This window comes from Megascapheus bottae, chromosome 27 (assembly GCF_031878675.1).
Source record: "Megascapheus bottae isolate mThoBot1 chromosome 27, mThoBot2.hap1, whole genome shotgun sequence".
NCBI classification, from domain to species: domain Eukaryota; kingdom Metazoa; phylum Chordata; class Mammalia; order Rodentia; family Geomyidae; genus Megascapheus; species Megascapheus bottae.
Window position 1 is genome coordinate 16962046 of NC_143535.1, and position 20559 is coordinate 16982604.

Consider the following 20559-nt stretch of genomic DNA (forward strand, 5'->3'; position numbering starts at 1 on the left):
GGGGAACTTGACAGAAGTGCACATTTCTCTGGAATTCAATGTATTATGTGAAGTAGGACAAAGACTGCATGTTTTCTCTCATATTCAGCACTTAGTCCTAAAAGATACATTTTACACACACACACACACACACACACACACACACACACACACCCCTGTGGTAGTATTTGTGATGACCTGGGGGAAGGAGGAAGTATAAGAGAATTTTTTAGTGAAGAAGATATAATCTGTTGAACTAGAGGACAGGGGGCACATGGAAGAAAAGAATACTGGTAGAGAGGGCTAAGGTGATTAAAGTGTATTAGAATGCATGTGTGGCATATCACAGTGAAATCCCTGTGTACAACTAATATTCACCGAAGGAAATAAAGGATAATAATTGTAACAGATTCTGATGGAAAGTGGATGGTAGTGGGAAGGGGAGAGAGAAAGGAGAGGGTAAGGGAGGGTGACTTTGGTTGAAATATGCTATAGACACAGATGAACTAGAACATCAAGACCAGAAGCATGAAGGAGAGGGAGAGCGGAGGTAGGTTTGGTCAGAGGACATTGCAGGTGTGTATGGAAATACTGTAGTAAAACCCCAGTGGATATAATTCATATATACTAATAGAAATGTTCCTAAAATTACACAGCTGAATAAGGAAACCTGTTGGGGATGCTACTTTCTGGGAATAAGGGAAGCAGGACCTGTGATAGAGGCAGTAATTGCTACGTAAATAAATGTATTTAAATAATACAGGCCAAATCGAAAATAAGAAAAAAAAAAAAAGAATGTACTTTCCTGAACTCTAACCTTAACCCACTGAATCGGAAATCCTTTTTAGATTAAGGCTGTGTTAAAGACCTCCAGGAGATTTTTTTTTTGTGTGTGTGTGTGTCTTTTCTCTTTGCATACTGGGATCGAATCCAGAATGTTGCATTAGCTAGATACAAGTTTTGCCATGGAGCTACATCCCACTCCAGGAGATTTTGCGCCTCAGGAGTTCCTGGTTGGAGAGGTGTAAGGTAGGGGTTAAGATTTTGAACTTCTACCAATTTTTAAATAGTATTGTTGCTGGTGGTCTGGGGAACACGCTTTAAGAAATCTCTTTTATATATGAGGAAAACCAAGTCATCTAAGGCCACAGGTAAGGAATGGCTTGCAAAGCAACAGTCTGGTTCATGTCCTGGATTTGTTTTTCTTTCTCTTTCTTTCTTTCTTTCTTTCTTTCTTTCTTTCTTTCTTTCTTTCTTTCGTTCTTTCTATTGTTTGTTTGTTCTAGTGGTGTTAGAGCCTTATGCTTCCATTCTGTCTGATAAACAGTATTTCTGGATTTCAATAGAAAACTAGACTTTACATGAATGACAGGGGCCAGGTCTAGACACTATTCTGAGGCTTCCTGTTTCTATCAGAGAATGGTCTCCTCTATCCTGTCACTTCTCCATAGGTCTGTGCAAAAGAACTAGTCATAATAGTGACAGCAAAGTGCTAGTGACTTCGAAGTACGATGCTGGTAGCTCACAAAGGATCTCTTTGAGACAGGTAGCAAAATCTTGTCACACAAAGTGATTCTGGTTATGATGAGGAAGAAGGCTGAAGAGAGGGCTGAAGCGAATGGAAGAGAGGAATGGAACAGAACAGGCAAGATCAGGGAGAGTCACTCCAGTCAGACTATAAACAGCCACAGACATTTCAGCCCTGTCTCATGTAAGGGGCTCATTGATTCACAAAGTTCCCTGACAGAAGGATGACGAGAAGCCGGGACAGAAAGGGTCCATTCATTCATTCAGAACACCAGCCCACAGCCCCCATTGGCTTACATAATGGCTCCAGGCTGTGAGGGAGGAGGGGGCTAAGGCAGAGGGAGGAGGAGGGGAAGGAGGAGGAGGTAAAAATGAAAGAAAATGATGACTACAAGATTGTCATGAAGAAATGTACAGCTGCACAGGCAATTGCATGCAAATGTGCCTTCCCTTTTTAGCTGGATAGTTAATGCTCTCAGAATCATCTATTTTTCTCTTTCATGTCATCCCTCTCCCTCTTCTTGTTGCCTTGTCTTTTCTTTCCAGGCTCCCCACTCCCCACCTCCCCAATTCATCATTCATAATCTCTCCCCATTGTGATCTACCTCTCTTCACCATACCCACCTTCATTTCCTGTCCAATTCCACCCACTGCATCTGTCTTCCTGTGTGTCCCTTTTTATCATCTATTCTTTCCAGGTGGCTGTCGATGATCCTGGTTTATTCATCTTTCCTATCACCTGTCCAGGCTTTTCCCCAACTCCTATCTTTTGTGCTTTCCCCAGCTCTTCCTCTCTTCCTCCTCTGCCTCTGCCTCTGCCTATTAGTGAGTAGTTACAACATTCCAATGAAGGATGCTGTAAGGAAGCTGACCACTCACTCCTCCATCCCCCGCCCCTGCTGGTTTTCCAGTCTCCGACAGATGCAAAATCCTTGGAAAAGATGTTCATTCATCCCTTTGGAGAGCACAAATATCCAGGGGGAGGAGGGTGGGAAGTAGCCATGAGATGGAGAACGGGAAGGAAACTGAAGTTATAAATAGGATGAAAGAAGATTGGGGCAGAAAAAAGAAAAAACCATAAGTGGAGTATGTTTTTCTCTCTTTCTTTTTATTCAATACATCTCCTAGGAAATATGCCACAGCATATTGGTTGGTCCACGTCTTTGTCCCCATTTCTGATGACTCCATGATGGCTTTCCAAAGGACAACCATCACCATAAATTGGACCACAGCCCAGAAAGAATTTCTAGGACTCCTTCATCTGGACGGTTCACCAACCTTCATACATTGCATAGATACTGTCTCATGAATTCTGAAACAAAGAAACAACTTTGTTTTGTAGCTTTGGGAACTTTAATAAGGAAGAAAATAAAAAAAATCATGTGTATCTATGACATACAAACCCTCAGCTTAATTTCATTTATGTTCTAAAATCCATGTGCCAGTTGTTAAACATGACATTTGAAATATGATGTAAAAATCAATGCTAATAAAAATCTTTTTAAAAAAAGAACAAAAAAACCCCATAAGTTTATTTAATTCTTGTTTGAGATGTTGAACATTAGTAGCTCATGTGTGTAATTCTAGCTACTCAAGAGGCTTGGAACTGAGCTGAGATCTGAGGATGGAGGTTCGAAGGCAGCCCCAGGCAAGAAAGTCTATAAAACTCTTCTCTACAAATAGGCACCAAAACCACAGAAGTAGAATTATAGCTCAAGTGATAGCGTTCTAGGTTTGAGAAAAAATAACTAAGGGGCAGTGCCCAGTCCCTAAGCTCAAATTTCCTACACACACACATGCAGTGATAGAGGGCCATGCTTATTTGCTGTGAAGAAGAGATAAGGCCTTAGTCAAGTTCAGACACAGTCACAATAAGATGTAATTTGTAGCAAGCAGATGGAGCTGGAAGTTTATGGCTGGGTAGCTTTAACCTGAGTTGTGCTAGGAAATAGAAAATTTAAGCCTTGGAGCTGGGAACATAGCTTAGTGGCAGAGTGCTCACCTAGCATGCAGGAAGCCCTAGGTTTGATTCCTTGGTATCACATATTCAGAAAAAGCCAGAAATGTTGCTGTGGCTCAAGTGGCAGAGCACTAGCCTTGAGCAAAAAAATGTCCAAGGGCAGTGCCCAGGCCCTGAGTTCAAGCCCCAGGTCTGGCAAAAAAAAAAAAAATAAGCCTTGTGACATTGTGTTCAAGAATTATACAAATACAGACACAACCCTTTTGATCTTCTGCCTACACAAATACAATCTACTTTGGCTTAGAATTTTTAAAGGTCACTGTTACTCACATCTTCGTGTTTTAAGTCCTTAAGTTGAATAGGTATCCAGAATGTTTCTGACCTTCTCATGAAACGGGTATGTCACAGGGGTCTTTGTGTTTGTGGATGAAGGATCACAGTTACACACAGAATGTGATCACGTAAATGTTATTATGCCCAAAATCCAGGGTAATGTTAAAGAATCCCTGAAAGATCAGTTGGCTCCTGAGTGAGGAGAGCATGGGACACAGAGACTGAATTCATTCTTTCCTAGAGAAGAGTCAACCAACTGGAAAGCAGCCCTCTGGCTTCTCTGATTACACTGAGCAGACCCTTGCAAGTGCAATGGCATCTTATCCTGTACTGTGTCTATTTCTGATGATAGATGAAGCATAATTATTAAAGCTAAGGCTTGTTTTATTTTCTCTACTATTCTAAAAATCAATACTGAACCAAAAAGAAATAAATAAATTGCACTTAAGTTAGCTTCTAGAAACTCGCCTCACCCCACAGCTACACCCAGGCGATTCTTCAGAATCGCTTTATTTTCACAAGAGTAGGGATGTTAAAATGTTTGAAATTTATCTTAATGAAAATCAAGTTTAGAATGGCTTTAGTATTGGCACATACATCAGACCATGGGTTCAGGACAAATTAATCTGAATATCTGATTGATTGCTTTGAACTCATGTTTTACATTTTGTATTTTTGTTTTGGGAGGGGGGGAACAAGGGAAATGCTAGAAAGTAAACAAAGGAAGAATCAATTCTGTGAGAAACTGAATAGATCCTGAATAGGCAGAAGAGAGGTCAGGCTCTGGAAAGAATAGTTCTGTTCATTCTAGAAAGTTCTGCAGGAATCTGACTCCTGCTCACCAGAGGGCAGCACTGCGAATCAGCAGCCTAGAAAGAAGTGGGACTGCAGAAAAGAAGGGAGGAGATGCTGGGACAGAAGGACTGAAGAGATAGACTGAGAAAGGAGCAGCCAAGCACAGAGGAAACAGTGGAAATGATGAACAATTATGGTCTGTAAGGTGAATCCACAGGCCCACATCTTTGTTTTTCTAATTCATCCTTTATGATTGCAACACATGTAGGCCCTTTGTCAACAGCCTTGACATGGTGTCATAGAAACCGGTGTCAGGAAGTACATAGAAGGCAACACTATTTACAAAACAGACCTCAAGTGACCTCTTTGGGACCTGTTCTTAGATTTGGATCTTCCTGTTGAACAAAATAAAGCAAAATGATTGCAGAGGCAGGGGCTTTCCACCAGAACAATAGCCCATACCCACGCAGGCGTAGCAGCTGTTAACTTCAGAGAACGTGTGCCTTGTCAGTTTCCCCTATCCATCAACTCTATCCTCATTCCCAGCTCCTGTTGATGTCCCTACCTGAGCCACAGTGTTCAAGACCAGTGGGAACTTCCTGGGTCGCCGTCTCATCCCAGAATGGGTAGCAGAGTCTTTGCTGGTGGTGATAATTCGACTGGAAAGTACAGGTCATTCGAGGATCTTCAAAGGTATTTACAGGTCCCTGCCTCTGTGACCAGGAAAAACAAAAGAATATGTATGTTTTAGAGGGAAAATATCTCTATATTTGCTACGACTTCATTATTGTCTCTATATTTATGATGATTTCTTTATTATTATCCAATTATATGTGAGGAGAGATTATCCAGAAATGATAGAACAGAATCAACTATTGATTTTTTCCCCTTTATCCTTGAAATACATGACAAATAAAGAGACTTTCTGACTCAGATTATGAGTATCTTCATCTCCATTCATTTCTTCATATACTGAAAGACCACCTTTCATAAGTTGGGCTGAGAACTTAGCTCAAATGGGAGATTGATTGCTTAATGGGTGCAAAATCTAAGAACCCTCCAACCGAGACTCATAGTTAGCAACAAGACACAATAACGATATATCTTTTAAATAAATACATTTTTAGATTTTAATTTTGGGGGTACCTTACCCTATAAAACCACTATGAAACAGTCTTCTGACAAGGCATTCCAATATAGAGAAGTGATAGGTGGCAAATGCCAAAGAAAAAATTTAAAAAATGACCTAATGCTGTTGGCTGACACCTGTAAACCTAGCTAGCTACTCAAGAGGCTAAGATCCAGAGGACGGTGAAGCGAGCCTGAGCAGAAAAGTCCATGGGACTCCATGTCTAAAGTAACCAACAGAAGAGGTAGAGCATCAGCTGAACAAGGAGGCTGAGCAAGCACAAGGCTCTAAGTTCAAACATGGGTACCACCACAAAGAATAAAAATTAAAAATAAACGCAGATCTATAGCTTGAAATTCATCTAGTTTTTCTCAGATAGTGAGTAAAAGTGTTAATGACATTGGTTGTTGGACAAGATTTTCTTCTAATATGTGGGGATTTATGCCATGAAACAGACTAGGGGAAATAAAAACAAAAACATGATGTGCAATGTGTAAAACCATACTTTTGAATTCAGATGAAGTCAGACATACATAGATTCAAGTCCTGGCTTCACCACTTACTAATGTAAATCTGGTTTGCTTCTTAATCTAAATTCATTTTACTTGGTTAGAAAGTGGGGAGAATTCTGCTTATTTCACAAAGTAAGAGGCAATTTACATGAAATAATATGTGTAAGACAATTATATGTAAGTAAAAATAAAAGGGCTGAGTATGGTGGATCATGCCTGTAGTCCCAGCTACTCTGCTAACAGAAACAGGAGACTCATTATTCTTGAGGCCAGCTTGGGAAAAAGCTAGAGACTACCTGAGAAATGATGTAACAGCAAAAGGACTGAATCCATGCCCCAAGTAGCAGAGCACTTACTAGCAATCACAAGGCCCTGAGTTCAGGGTTTAGTATTGTTAGTATAAAATTAAAATAAACTAGGATACTATGTAACAAACTTACTTATTAATAAAATACATGCAAAAATTCAAGATAGTGACCCTCAATAAAAAGCAGGTAGGTATCATTTAGCATTCCTTAAATGCCTTATATATTAAGATTAAATAAAATAAAATAAAAAATGAAATTGAAAACAAAAAGGAGGCAGATTCATGGAAAGATTTTCTGAAAATAAGAATCAACTTCCTCTTGTGTCTTTTTCTTATCTCTTTATCCCTACAGTTAGTCCTCTTCTGGCCCTTCCACTGCCATTGAAACCAAAACCCCAATTAAGAGAAACAAAACTCTGCAAAGAATTTAATATGACTAAGACAATTGATGGGAAATGCTAAGGAGCATACCTCCTAGGAAATATTGACAAAAGATAGCTTAATAGATTCTCTGATTGGAGGATTTGATGCCTGCTTTCCTCTTGAGCATATAAGAAGTCAGCCCATTATTTTACATTCAGCCACTTATCACACTCTCCCCTATTTTGCACCATCCCCCAAATCTCAGTTAAAAAAAAATTGAATATAGTGAGGGGTCCATGGCTCACACCTATTGTCCTAACTACTCAAGAGACTGAGATCTGAGGACTGCAATTCAAAGCTAGTAAGGGCAGGCAAATGTCCATGAAACTTTTATCTATAACTAACCACCAAAAAGTAGGACATGGAGCTGTGGTTAAAGTGATAGAGAGCCTCGAACAACAACAACAACAACAACAAAAAAAACGAGGGGACAGCGCCTGAGTTCAAGTTTCTTAGAACTGACCCTAAAAAAAAACCCAAAACAGAAAATACATTGGCACAGAGACAAGTGACAACTGAACCTTAAAGGAAGGCACTGTGCCCAATGTAAAACTCCATGAACTTGGGTCTTGTATGTTGTAATACTCATAAAATTATTTAAGTTGGTACTGGATGGCATTTACTTTGAGGGTGTTTATCTTCCAGCTGCTCTGGGTGGCTGAGAACACAATACTATGCTCCCTCTACCACCCCACATTTAGTTCTGAGAACTAAATGAAGGTCAAGGCTAATGTTCTTGGCCTTCTGCTGCCAAGAACCCTGAAAACCTGAGAAAAACTTTTCTGCCTGTATATGTTTTGAACCAAGAGATTTAGGTCAATTATTACTAAAAATAATTTTTTTTTTAGAAAAAACACTGCAAGCTTGGGTCACATACAGTTTCTTGAATTCTGGCTTTAAACCATTTTGCTGACATCTTCTTTTAGTGCTGTGAGCCCCTAAAGTGACTTCTAGAAGTTCTTCTGATTCTCCAACAATTAACAATGTCAGCCACAACACTTGGAAACAATCCATTTAAAAATTATTTCTCCATCAGACAGACTCTTGTCTCCAATTATCCATCCATAAGAGCTGGAAGTGGAGCTGTGACTCAAGCGGTAGAGTACTAGCCTTGAGCACAAAAGCCCAAAGACAATGCCCACCTCCTGAGTTCAAGCCACAAGACCAGCAAAAACAAACAAGCAAAAGACAAAACACACACCCGCACGCATGCGCACACACACACACACACACACACACACACACACACACTCATTTCTTACATGTGTAAGTCAAGCCATGGCCTCTCAATCCTATCCTTCAGATCCTTTCTCCAAATTCAATATCAAGTATCAGAGTCCTAGGAAGAGGACATCCAGGGAGATAATTTTGGGTATGAAGGAGAACTCTAAGTTACCCATATTTTTCTTCTTTTGGGTCATACATGTCCATGGCTTACTTAAAGCAAAAAAAATCCTTTGAAGGTGGTGATGGGTAAGTCGGGTGTTCTCGTAAAGTGGCAATAGATTGTGTCCGTAGGATCTTTGTGACATGATAGAGGAAAGTGGAAAGAGGAGCTTTGTCACAGGCCGTGGGCAGTATAACCGGAAATCCTGTATGCAGATGATGGGCCATGTGTTATAGACCCTGATAGGGTGGTAGACGGCAGATGAATAGAATTCAAATTGAAAAGTATGAGTCTTCTTTTCTATGGCCACTGAAAAACAAGGCTTAATATACCAAGAACTATTAAAGGGAAATTATCTAGTATAACCAGCAGAGGAGAGAGGCAAAACAAAGTATGAGCAAGAGGGTATAGAGGTAACAAAAAGGTTCAAATCTGCAAAATGGTGGTGGTGTCCTGGTGACAAATGCCAGTTCACAGAGTGTGTGGGACAATTATGCACGGCATCACCTTAATTTTATGTCACTGTCTTTTTGGGCTCAGCATCTTTTTTTTTTTTCCTAAAAGAGGTTCTTTTGTCAAGAAGGATAGTTCATTTTTATTTATATATAAAACTAGGTTTATTTATTTATTTATTTAATCTTTTATTTGCCAGTCCTGGGGCTTGAACTCAGCACTTGGGCACTGTCCTTGAACTTTCTCAAGGCTAGCGCTCTATCACTTGAGCACTTGAGCCACAGTACTACTTCTGCCTTTTATTGTGTATGTGCTACCAAGAAATCGAACCCAAAGCCTTGTGCATTCTAGGCTCTATCACTAGGCCACACACCTGGCCCATTATCTATTTATTTTTTATGCTTGTCCTGGGGTTTGAACTCTGAGCCTTGACATCATCCTTGAGCTTTTTTTTTTTTTTGCTCAAAGCTAGCATTTAACCACTTGATCCATACCTCTATTTCCTCTATGTTTTTAAAGTAGTTTACTGGGGATAAGAATCTCACAGACTTTCCTGTCCAAGCTGGCTTTAACCTATGATTCTTATACCCAATAAAATGTGCATTTTTAAAAGTCATATTTTCTCTATAGATATCCTCAATGGAGCCAGAGGATTGTTTATTAATGAATAAGGCCATGCATTTAACAAGTCTCCCATAAGCCACCAACATCTTCGCTAGTGCATGTCACTGACAATGTACTGTTATCTAGACACCTGCCTCTTTGTTTGACATTTCAACAACTGACTTAAAAAGTATCTCATAGTCTACGAAAATGCCGTTTTTACTCAAAGAGAACCACATCACCAATTCCAATTCATTATGAAACTGCCCCCATTTGAGAAGAAATCATCCAGGTATCAGTGGGTTCAAAATCTGGGTGGCAAAGCCCCTTTGCTCATTGAACTTAAAAGGTAGCACGTAAAACAAACTCTATTGATACCTTCCTTTCTTGGCCATAGCCAGAGATGAGTCAATGAGATGTAAGCCACACGCCCAATCTCTGCCACCGTTTTAAGGAAACCATCTGACAGTTTTTCACTCTTCCTCCCAAAGGTGACTGATGAATAGAACCAACAGACATCCCACAGCTGTTGGCAACAGCTGGCAGGCACAGTACAGACAACAGGCCTGTTAATTCTCACCACAATCTTGTACCATTTCTATTTTCATCTCCATTTCACCAAAGAACAAATGGAGACTTTTAAAGCCCAAAGACCATGCTCCTCATAAAATAACCAGAGACATAATTCTAAGCCTGCTCTGTCAGATTTCAGATTCTTTGCTTCGACCTCTACAACACTGATCTGTCTGGCAATAGCTACTCAGGAAGCTGAGATCTGAGGATCACAGTTCAAAGACTGGGCAGGAAGGCCTGTGAGACTCTGTCTCCAGTGAGCCAGAAAAAACAAAAAAAATGCTGAAAGTGGAGTTGTGATTCGAGTGCTAGCCCAGGCCTTGAGTTCAAGTCTCAGGACCAACACACAGAGTCAAAGGCACACACACAATAGTGGTTGAAGCTGGGTGCTGATGGCAAATTCAGGTGGTTGAGATACGATGACCACAAACCCTGTTTGTGCCCTCTTCCTCACTCTATGGTTCACATTTCAAGGCTATGGAGTAGAAATTTTCTCTCTCCTTCTCCATTGTCTGCTGCTGTATCTCCAAAGTCACCTCTTCTTCCCCCTGCTGCTTTGTGATATCTCAAAGCCATTTCATTTTCTCATCATCTCTCTTCTCTCTTTCCCTCAGAGTCCCATAAAATGGGAGCAGAGAAACCAGGAGAATAGTTTTATGACTCCAAATCACAAACCTATGAGGTCAGTGAATCTACAAGAATGTGTGTGTTATTCTTCAGCTGGTCTCTCTGGCTTTAGTCTTGGAATTGCTGGTGGTTCGCTTGCCTGTGCACTCTTTATCCTCTCACTTTTCTTGCATGTCTCTCTGTGGGTTAACTCTGCCTTTCTTTTGGTTATCTCTAGTATCCTGAAGCTAAGGGATAGTTAGCTCTGGGCCATAAACAGAGAGCACAATAAATATTTTTTAAGATGCTGCGATTTCTAAACACATTTGAAAGCCAGAAGTAACTGAGTCAAGATGGGTGCATAAATCCTGGCATTAAAATTGATGTATTGTTTTCTAGGAAGTCCGAGATTCTCTTGCAGGCTAACAGAAAGACTCTAGAGCAGAAAGCTTGGGTTCAAATCCTGCTCTACCACCAAGGAGCTGTGTCACCTGTGGCATCCCTACACTTTGTTTCCTGCACAGGTTGGCCCCGCCAATCTCAGAGGTCTTTGCCAACTCAAAGACTGGGTTCTTCTGACCCACCTACGTTCTCTTCTTGACATCAGGCTGGACAACCTTCTTCAGACTAACAGAATGAAGAGGGGTATGGAGAGCCAAAAGTTGTCCATTACAGTGCCAATGCATGACAATGTCCCTTTCAAAAGTATTCACACCTCTCTGAAACAATGCCCAAACATAGTTTTGCCCCCACAGACCCCATGTTTCAGGAAAGTACCTTGGTAGTAAAGTCATCAGACTCTTACATGACAGAGACTAAAACACAGAGAGCAATAGATCAGCCATACTTTAGCTTCAATTCTTTACCTCAGTCACTCCTTGACTCTAGGTAGAACAAATCCACTGGCTTCTAACCAAGTCTACACTCCCTCTACGCAGTATCTTCTTACATTTAACTAGACACAGTCTGCATAGAGCCACTAAGGAGGTGCTTAGGAGGTGCTTGGCTTCAGAAGGACATAGAGGCTTAGAGATGGCTCTTGGGGCGCCACCATTCTGCTCGATAGGAGGCAGAAGGGAGGGAGGCAGAGTAAAAGTCCTTCCTAGCTCTCCTGATCAAGAATGGGCAGTGTCGAAACCAGGAGAGGCAGGAACAGACAAAATAGGAAACTCTCAAAGGGCAATTTAATTTTAGACTCAAGGCCAGGAAATTCTTCTTAAAACAATAGGAGTGATAGGCCTGGGCCTTGGTGAAAGGGCAGACCTGACACACAGCAGGGATCTGAAAGAAGAAAAATATGAAGCCTATGGGGGAAAGAGAGTATCTGAATATCTAATTGTGCTTTTTAATTTTTCAGTGTGCTATTTAATTTTTAAATAATTAATCTTATTATTTATTTATTTAGGTGCCGATATTTCCTGGGAGCTGTCTCTTAGCATTTTTTTTTAACCCAAAGTTGGTGTTCTACAAGTTGAGTCAAAGAATCACTTGTGGCACTTTGCTTTTGCTTGTTAATTGGAAATGAGTGTCATAGACTTTTCTGCACAGGCTGGCCTGGAGTCCTGATCCTCAAATCTCAGCCTCCTGAGTAGCTAGGATTACAGGCATGAACCACCCATTTTGGCTAATTGAACACTTGTGTAGACCATCTGGTTAGGCTCAATGAGTCAGCAAGCATCATACCCAACAGTAATACTGCAATCCCTCCTGCCAGCCAGGAGCCAGCCAAGAAGAGCACAATGATACCTGCTGAGATGTGGCTGTGACACTTGGAGGACAGGACAAGAAAAGGGCTTCTGAGCATCAGAGCCCTGCCTCCAGCCCTCCCAAAGAGAAGGAAAAATATCCACATGTAGGAGTAATCAGGATACATGTAGCTGAAGCAAGGAGAACAGTGACTCCCCTATGAATATATGGGAATTCTGGGATCCAGATGGAGGTGAAGAGAGTGCCACCAGCTAAAGCCCTGGGTAAAAAGAGAATTGCTGCCCAAAGAGGTCCAGTTAAATTTCAATTACTCAAGGGAAGAAAACCAGGGACTGTAAGCCACTGGCCCATCAAAAGAGAACTTGGATCTAGTGGTAAGAGAACTGTTTTTCATTCAGGGCCACAATGAAGCAAGAAGGTTTCCCAATAAGAAAGAATGTCTCCATTTTTTCCCCCATCTTGCTCTGATAACATCCTTGTATGGACAACAAGGAAATATTATATTTACCATTGTCCTAGGTGTTTATGCAACCTAATCAAAAAGCCCAGGCCACATGGTAGTAGCTCATGCCTGTAATCCTAGCTACTTAGGAGGCTTAGATCTGAGGATCAAAGTTCAAAGCCAGCCTGGGGAGGAAAGTGTGTAACCAGAAAAAAAAACAAAAGAGAAATGGAGGTGTGGCTCAAATGGTAGAGGGCTGGCCTTGAGTAAAAAAGCTAAGGGACAATGCCCAGGCACTGAGTTCAAGCTCCCATGGTAGTGTGCGTGCAGGTGCAAGCACATGTGCGTGCACCAAAAATGAAAATGGAAGACAGTGAACAAAGGGAAAAAAGAATTAATAGAGGCAATTTTTGTGGAGGCACTTGACAGGCACTGTCGCATTTAAGCCTTCCAGTGACTTCTCTCCCAAAGCTTTGACATCCAAGAGGTTACCCTTTGCCTAAGCTTCTGTCTGTGACAAGGGAATCAGCATCCAGAAGCTAACATAGATCTCTCACTCTAAAACCCAAGTAATTTCCTTTATGAATGTCTAAGGTGCTGTTGTGATTGCAGATATTTTTGTGGGCCTATCAAGAGAGCTCTGCTCTCCTGAATGAATTAATGCTATGGTTGCCGAAGAAACTTCCTGATTTTTAAAAAAAAGTAAGGAGGATGATTTCAACCACCCACCCCCATCTCCATCTCCATTCTCTCTCTCCCATCATGTAAATGTTTCCTTCCTGTTAGGCTGTAGCAAAAAGACCCTGATCAGATGAAGCCCCAACTGCCTACAGAACTATGAGCTAAATAAATACCTTTTCTTTATAAATTTCCCATTCTCAAGCCTTGTGATCTAGTCGCAGAAAATAAACAAAGTCAGATGCATCTCACAGGATTAAAAGCTTCGGTTTATGTCTGCTGTCAGACAAGGAGTACAGCAGGATGTCTCTGTTCTGCCTCACCAGAGTGACTGAAGCTGGAAATGAGAATTGTGTATAAATCAGCTGTCCATAGATCCATTGATCAGGGAAGAGAGAAAGAAGAAATAAAAACGAGAATCTGCCCAAACCATGGAGAGATTGCAACACCACCATTCAATCTTAAAACCTCTGAAACACAGACTTTGAGAGCCACAGTCTGAAGCTCAGTTTTGAACTTCTTTCAGCTAAGCCTCTTGACTGGGCTACTCTCTGACCAACCAAATTGAGATTCAAAAGACTCTCTGGCATTGCCCAGGTAGATGGCACAGACCCCAGAGATAGTCAGTGGCCTTGGACCCCCCTCACAACCCAAGATGACCTCAGCTATGTGTTTGAGTTCATTTCCTCCACCCTATCCCTTCAGTGATCAGCTCGAGTTTCATGATATTTTGTCCTACACAAGAATAATTATCTAGGGCCCGGAGTTTGGCCTAGTGGTAAAAGAGCTTGCCTAGTATGTATGAAGACCCAGGTTTGATTCCTTGGTACCACATACATAGAAAAAGCCAGAATTGGTGCTGTGGCTCAAGTGGTAGAGCTTTAGCCTTGAGAAAGCCCAAGGACAGTGCTCAGGCCCTGAGTTCAAGCCCCAGGACTGGCAAAACAAAGAAGAATTGTCTAAAAACTGTGAACCCTCTGACCAGACAATGCATTCACAAGTCAAAGAAAGAAAAGGCCTTTGGTTGAATGGTTTTCTCAAACCCTGTTTTCATTGAAAAAATAAAGGTACTGTATTAATAAGTGAAATGGATTTGATCTAGATGAGAGGGTGATGAGTTTTCAATGTCAATCATTCTTACCAAGCAAGGATGTTTGTCCCCTGACTGGGCCTATGCTAAGGAAGTCTGTGGAATTTAGGGTTATTTATTGAACCATTTTTTTTGTCAGTTTCGGGATTTGAACTCAGGGCATGGGTGCTGCCCCTAAGCTCAGCAGCTCAAGGCTAGCACTCTACCACTTTGGCTCTGAACTATGATCCTCAGCCTTAAGTAGCTAGGATTATAGACATGAGCTTCTGGTTTTATTGAACCTCTTGAATATTCTATGTGGCCTAGAACCTTGGACATCCACTCTTACCAAAGCCCATTTCAATGCTATGTCCCCAAACGTACACCGCTCTGAAAGGAGATGAGTGGAAGTTACTATCCCTATTCTCTGAATATTTTAAGGTGCTTCCAAAGGTCTCTAGAGCCCCAGGGTCAGTGATCTCTGAGGCTCAGGCTCCCTGTCAAGGCCGAGGCATGTTTGGTCAAATGAAGAGAGAGGCCCATGTCCCTCATGTCTACTCTCTCCATCTGGGTCAGCTCAGTGGCTTGAGGAGAATGACGCACATAAGGACTGATGAGCCAGCACTGCAGGGACTTCCAGGGCTCAGAAGGGCAGAGCCAGCCAGCATAACAGGAAGGAGTGCTTCCCGCTCTGGATGAAAGGGTCCTGCACACCCCACAGAAGTACCTGGAAATGGGCCCCTCCCACACAAAGGCCATCCAGCTTCCCATCCACTGGCTTCTCTACCTCTCCAGCTGAGGCTGTGACATCACTCCATTCATGAAGGCCCCCTGAGGGCTGACTTTACAGTTTGGAAAAAGACACAATCATGTTGTGTCAGACTCAACACAGAGGCAGATGTTTAGACTTTGGCCTAAGTCACCATTGTCTGGTGGCATCCATTTTCCTTTGTTGGTGGTGGTGGTTGGTGGTCATGGAGCTTGACCTCAGGGCCTAGGTGCTGTCTCTGAGCTTTTTCACTCAAGCCTAGCTCAACATCACCCCTTTAAGCCACAACACCACTTCCAGTTTTCTAGTAGTCAATCAGAGTTAAGAATCTCATGGATTTTCCTGCCCAGGCTGGCTTTGAACTGTAATCCTCAGATCTTAGCCACCTGAGTAGCTAGGAGTATAGGCGTGAGCCTCTTATTGGGATCATGTTGCCTGTTTGGTGGCATCCATTTTCATGACAGCCTCTGGTGAGAAAACCAGAGTGTACAAACCAGGAACCTGAGACTTGGCAATTTCTCAGGCTTAGAAAATATTTACATCCTATTTCAGAAGATTGCTTCTTAGCCAACTAAATGAGCATTCTAAATAGAGCTCCTTAGAAACTAAGAGCACGTACTCACTTGTCTTCTATTCTGAGCATTTCTTTTCCAAAGCAGTAATTCATACAAGCCAAGAACTGCTGAGATGGTGTTGCTGCATTTACAATTCAGCTTTCAAACATGAAGGTATTATATTTTTCTCAACCTCGGGATAAGTCTTTGTTATGGGACTCTGTCTTGTGTTTAGAGGAAGTTTAGGTGAGTCTATGGCCTCTATCAACTCAAAGAGCTTGACATGTCTCAGACCTTGACAACCAATCAATTTCTGGGCATTACCAAAGAATCTCTGTTGAAATTCGCACCTATCCTCATCAGTTCCATTCTCCCACTCTCCCAAGTTTACCATACCTGGATTGGGACAAAATTGTTGTTTAGTGGGAAGGGGTCCAACTAAATTGTGGCTCAGGCAGAAAGACCTGGAGTGCTGGGTTGAGAATACGCATGGGGCTTCATGTGGGCTGAGACTTGACTCTCTAACATAGGTAGTTAAAGGAAGCTATGCTCTGTCCTCGTCCAGGTTTTAGCTTAGGCTAAGGACTGGAAGGTTTGCTTTGTTAGTTTCTTCTAGTGTCCCCATTGAAGGTTTTAAGATGCAGACAACAACATATAGGCTCTTTCTCTGTAATATAGCCTAGATGAATATTGAAAGTTTACCCTGGAGGTTTAATAAACTTGAACTTGCACCAATCCATGTTTATTTGTGTGCCTCTCTTTATCAGAGGAGTCATTCAAAATGGCTCTGCTTATTCTGCGGTTCTGAAAGATTACCTCGATAGACCCAGTGACAGAGAAATTGAGGTCCAGTGAAAGTGTTGGAATAAGCACTTCAAGCTCTCACTTCACCCCACCTTCTGCTTTTACCTGAGCAACTTGGAAAACATCCCATGCGCTGATGGTGTTTCTCCGACATGGTGTTGTTGGTGGTGGACTGCATGGATTCTTCCTTTTGAAACTAATGAGAACTATTCACAGGGCTACCCAGCTGGGGACGTTGGCCTTCAGCTGAAAATGGATTGATTTTGACCAAGGGGTTTTTGTTGTTGTTGTTTGCTTTTCTCTGTGCCAGTCTTGGGGTTTGAATTTAGAGCCTGAGAGCTATCACTGAGCTTTTTTATCCAAGGCTAGTATTCTACCACTTGAGACACGGCTCCATTGTTTTTTTTTTTTGGCTTTTTGGTGGTTACTTAAAGATAAGAATCTCCCAGACTTTTCTACCTGGGCTGGCTTCTGAGATCTCAGCCTCCTGATTAGCTAGGATTATGGGTGTGAGTCACTGGCTCATGGCTCATGGTTGAACTTTTATTTTTAACTGTCTGTGAATCCCAGAAATCTTGTCCAGGATAATATCCTATTATACCTGCAAGTTAGACACTTAAAGTTTTTTGTCTGGTAAGTACATACCTTTGTGGTATTTTTTCCTTGCACGGGGTGTGAATCTTAATTAATTCATTTCCTTTAAGATATGAATGTTTAATTTGACTATAATGCCAGCATTAACATACACTGGTTTTAAATTGTCTTTTCCAAGTCAGTGACATATTTGTCCTGAAATCACCACCATTATTTTGTTTTGACAAATCTGTACAGTATTATCTTGGAGAAAAATGGAGTATAATTTTGTTGACTTTAGGTGATAATCTCGGAAGCAGAGATAAGTCCCTTGTAATGTTTCCAGTCCTTTCCCTAGCCTTGAACTCTGAGTCCCTTGGCAGTTTCTAATAAACAAGTCAAAGTGACTCTTTGGTTTTTGTAGTACTGGCATTTGAATTCAGTACCTTATGCTTTCTGTGCTAGTGTTCAGTCACTCAAGCTATGCTTCCAGTCCTTTTTGCTTTATCATTCAGATAGGATTTCACATTTTCATTCAGATGTATCTTGGACTTCAGTCCCTGGTGTAGCTGAGATTATGCAGCTTATGCCCAATTTATTTGTTCAGATACAGTCTTACTTTTTGCCTGGGTTGGCCTTAAACCGTGAGCTTCTTGCTATCTGCTTCTTCTGCAGTCAGGATTACAGACATGAACCACTGTGCCTAGCTTAGTGGATTTCTTTTTTTTTTTTAAACATATTTCTGATATAAATTGTGGTAAAAACCTGTTCCTACTTCCAATTTTGGGGACTAGTGAATAGTAATTACACAAAAAATAGAAACCGCTTTTAAAAACAAAAATGTTTTTCAGAGAATTCCAGGAGAAAGATGCATTAATGTTCCCTAGCACACAGTTTTCTGTGACTATACAACAGCTTTTATTTATTTATTTGTTTGTTTTCGGTTATGGGGCTTGAACCCTCTGGGTCTGGGTGCTGTCCCTGAGCTCTTCAGCTCAAGGCTACTGCCCTACCCCTGGAGCCACAGCACCACTTCTGCTTTTCTAGTAGTTAATTGGAGATCAGTCTCATGGACTTTAGTGCCTGGACTGGCTTTGAACTATGATCCTTCGATCTCAACCTCCTGAGTAGCTAGGATTTCAGACATAAGCCACCTCGCCAAGCTTATACAACAGTTTTGAGCAATCGTTTTGCAACATGGCAGAAAAGAGTCTCGAACTATTAGGATCTGTTCATATGTAATTAGAATGAGAAGTCATGGCTAACTTGAAGTACCAATGTTAAAAAATTCCACAGGACTTCAAGCAAGATATAGGCAGAGACTAATCAGAACAGAAATCCGATTGACTGTTGCCTATTTAGGCCCAGAAATGTACTGGGAAGAGTTAACAATGAATTTCTCTACCCATTTCTAGACTAAGTTTAAAAATTCAACTTTTTTTTGACAACTACATTTTCAGAAGCACATACAGAATTTAGAAAGAGAATCTAACCACACATCTGGTAACATTAAAGTTTCATTTAAATTCATCCATTCTGGGATCTTGTCTACATACTAATGTTTCTTTTCAAACCTTGCCAACCAGGGTTTGAATTCAAAGCCTTGTGCTTGTTCAAGTGGCCCTATTCTACCTGTGCCATGCCTCTAGCCCTGCTTTGTGCTGGTTGTTTTGATGATTGAGTCTCTAGGATTGTATTTTTCCATGCTGGTTTTGAATCATGATCCTTCAGATCTCATCAGCCTGCTGAATATCTAGGATTACAGCATCAGCCATCCTATAGCAATTTTTAAACAATTCTAGTGATCAGCATATAGCCTATATTAAAGCTTTCTTTATGGCCAGAAACAAAAACAAACAAAAACTCCACAAAACTTTATCAACTTCTGTCTTTGTAAAATCCCTTCAGCCCTTCTTAATGAAAGATTGATGAAACGTTCTTATAACCTTATTGGCACATTTCCCCATATTTTCAGTTTCAAATTCTATGATTAGATAACTTGTGCTGGATGCCCATGTGTTATGCTGATAATCCTAGCTACTCAAGAAGGTCAGATCTGAGGATCATGGTTCAAAGCCAGCCTGAGCAGGTAGATCCTTGAGACTCGTCTTCAATTAACTAGCAGAAATGAGGTATAGCTCAGGGGCCAGTCATGAGTGTTATAATCTAAGCCAGAGCACAAGACCTTGGTCTTAAGCTCTAGTACTGACACATTAACCCACAAAGAGAATCTGTATTATTTATGGTATTATTTGCAGTAATAAATATGTCTATCTGGTGAATGTAACTGTAACACCTCTATACATTACCCCGACAAAAATAAAAACTAAAATAAAAATTTAAAAAATATGTCTAAGGCACATGTGAAAAACTGACACTAAGTGATCTGAACTGTGAAAAATCATTGGGCTTTCCATTGGGAGTCACAGGCCACAGGTAGATTCACAGTCTGTGAATCTTTAAAAAAACAACAACAACAACAATATATCTTCTTCATCAGGTTGTAGGGATGGCTACGCTAATACTGAATAGAAGAGAAATAATGTCAAAAGCAAGCTCCTCTGAAAGACTGAAAATGGACCCCAACCTTGGTGGTGTTCTGGTTCCTGGCTACTACTCTGTATATTCTGAGTCAAGGAAGAAAAGGAGGGGGGAGAGGAGCGGGAGAAGAGGACAGAGACACAGAGGGAGCCACCACTCACCACCATTGCAGGGGCTGTGTAAGGGACAGGGCTTCCCAGGGCGGAATCCACAGCGTAGCTCATTCTGCTCTTCACACCTGTATGGGAGAAAGTATTGACTGAGCCTCTGACTGCCCACGGCAGTGGAAATCAGAACCATCTCAGACTCTCACCTCCAAGGAGCCTGTGACTCTTGCTGGGAGTCTCCCTAGAAGTCATTTGGTTCACATTTCTATGAGGCAGAATAGAAGACTGAAATTGAGAGAGACAGAGATAGAGCCAGCCCTCCGACAGCCAGGTATTATGGCTGTGCAGACATCAGACAACATGGAGTAAGAGTCTACCAAGGGCACCTTCTATAGGAATCTAGGCAGAGATCAGAGTCTTGTGAGTCTTAAAATAAGATCTTCATGGGGTGGCTTAAAGTCTGTGGTTTCTAGCTACTTAGGAGGTGGAGGTTGGGTGGTCACAATCTGAGGCCAGCTCACCCTGCCCCTCCCTACCAAAAAACAAAACACCTCACCAGACTCCACCTGTATGGGCTCAAAAGCCTGCTGTCTCAAGTGACATGGGGGACACAAATACAATGATCAAAGACTAGACCTGCCTGGACACAAAACACAGACTCTATCTCAAAAATAAGTATGTCAAAAGGAAGTCAGGTGTTGGTGACTCATACCTGAACTTCTAGCTAC

General features: G+C 41.4%; 1 protein-coding gene across 2 annotated transcripts in view; it reads right to left on the reverse strand.

Annotated features, from left to right (window-relative positions):
• Nucleotides 1-2595: 2595 nt before the first annotated feature.
• Nucleotides 2596-20559, reverse strand: part of LOC150045715 (transforming protein p68/c-ets-1-like) — a 29838-nt gene continuing 11874 nt past the window's right edge. The window contains exons 1-4 of one of the 2 annotated variants that reach the window (XM_090319702.1): nucleotides 20038-20153; nucleotides 19886-19962; nucleotides 5160-5307; nucleotides 2596-2818 (exon numbers count right to left, since the gene is read on the reverse strand). In XM_090319702.1, the coding sequence (XP_090175828.1) occupies nucleotides 2787-2818; nucleotides 5160-5307; nucleotides 19886-19962; nucleotides 20038-20083 (303 nt within the window). In that variant the 5' untranslated portion in view covers nucleotides 20084-20153 and the 3' untranslated portion in view covers nucleotides 2596-2786. Of the gene's footprint in view, nucleotides 2819-5159; nucleotides 5308-19885; nucleotides 19963-20037; nucleotides 20154-20559 lie in introns of those variants that run through there. The other variant, XR_016532835.1, reaches the window with a different exon arrangement.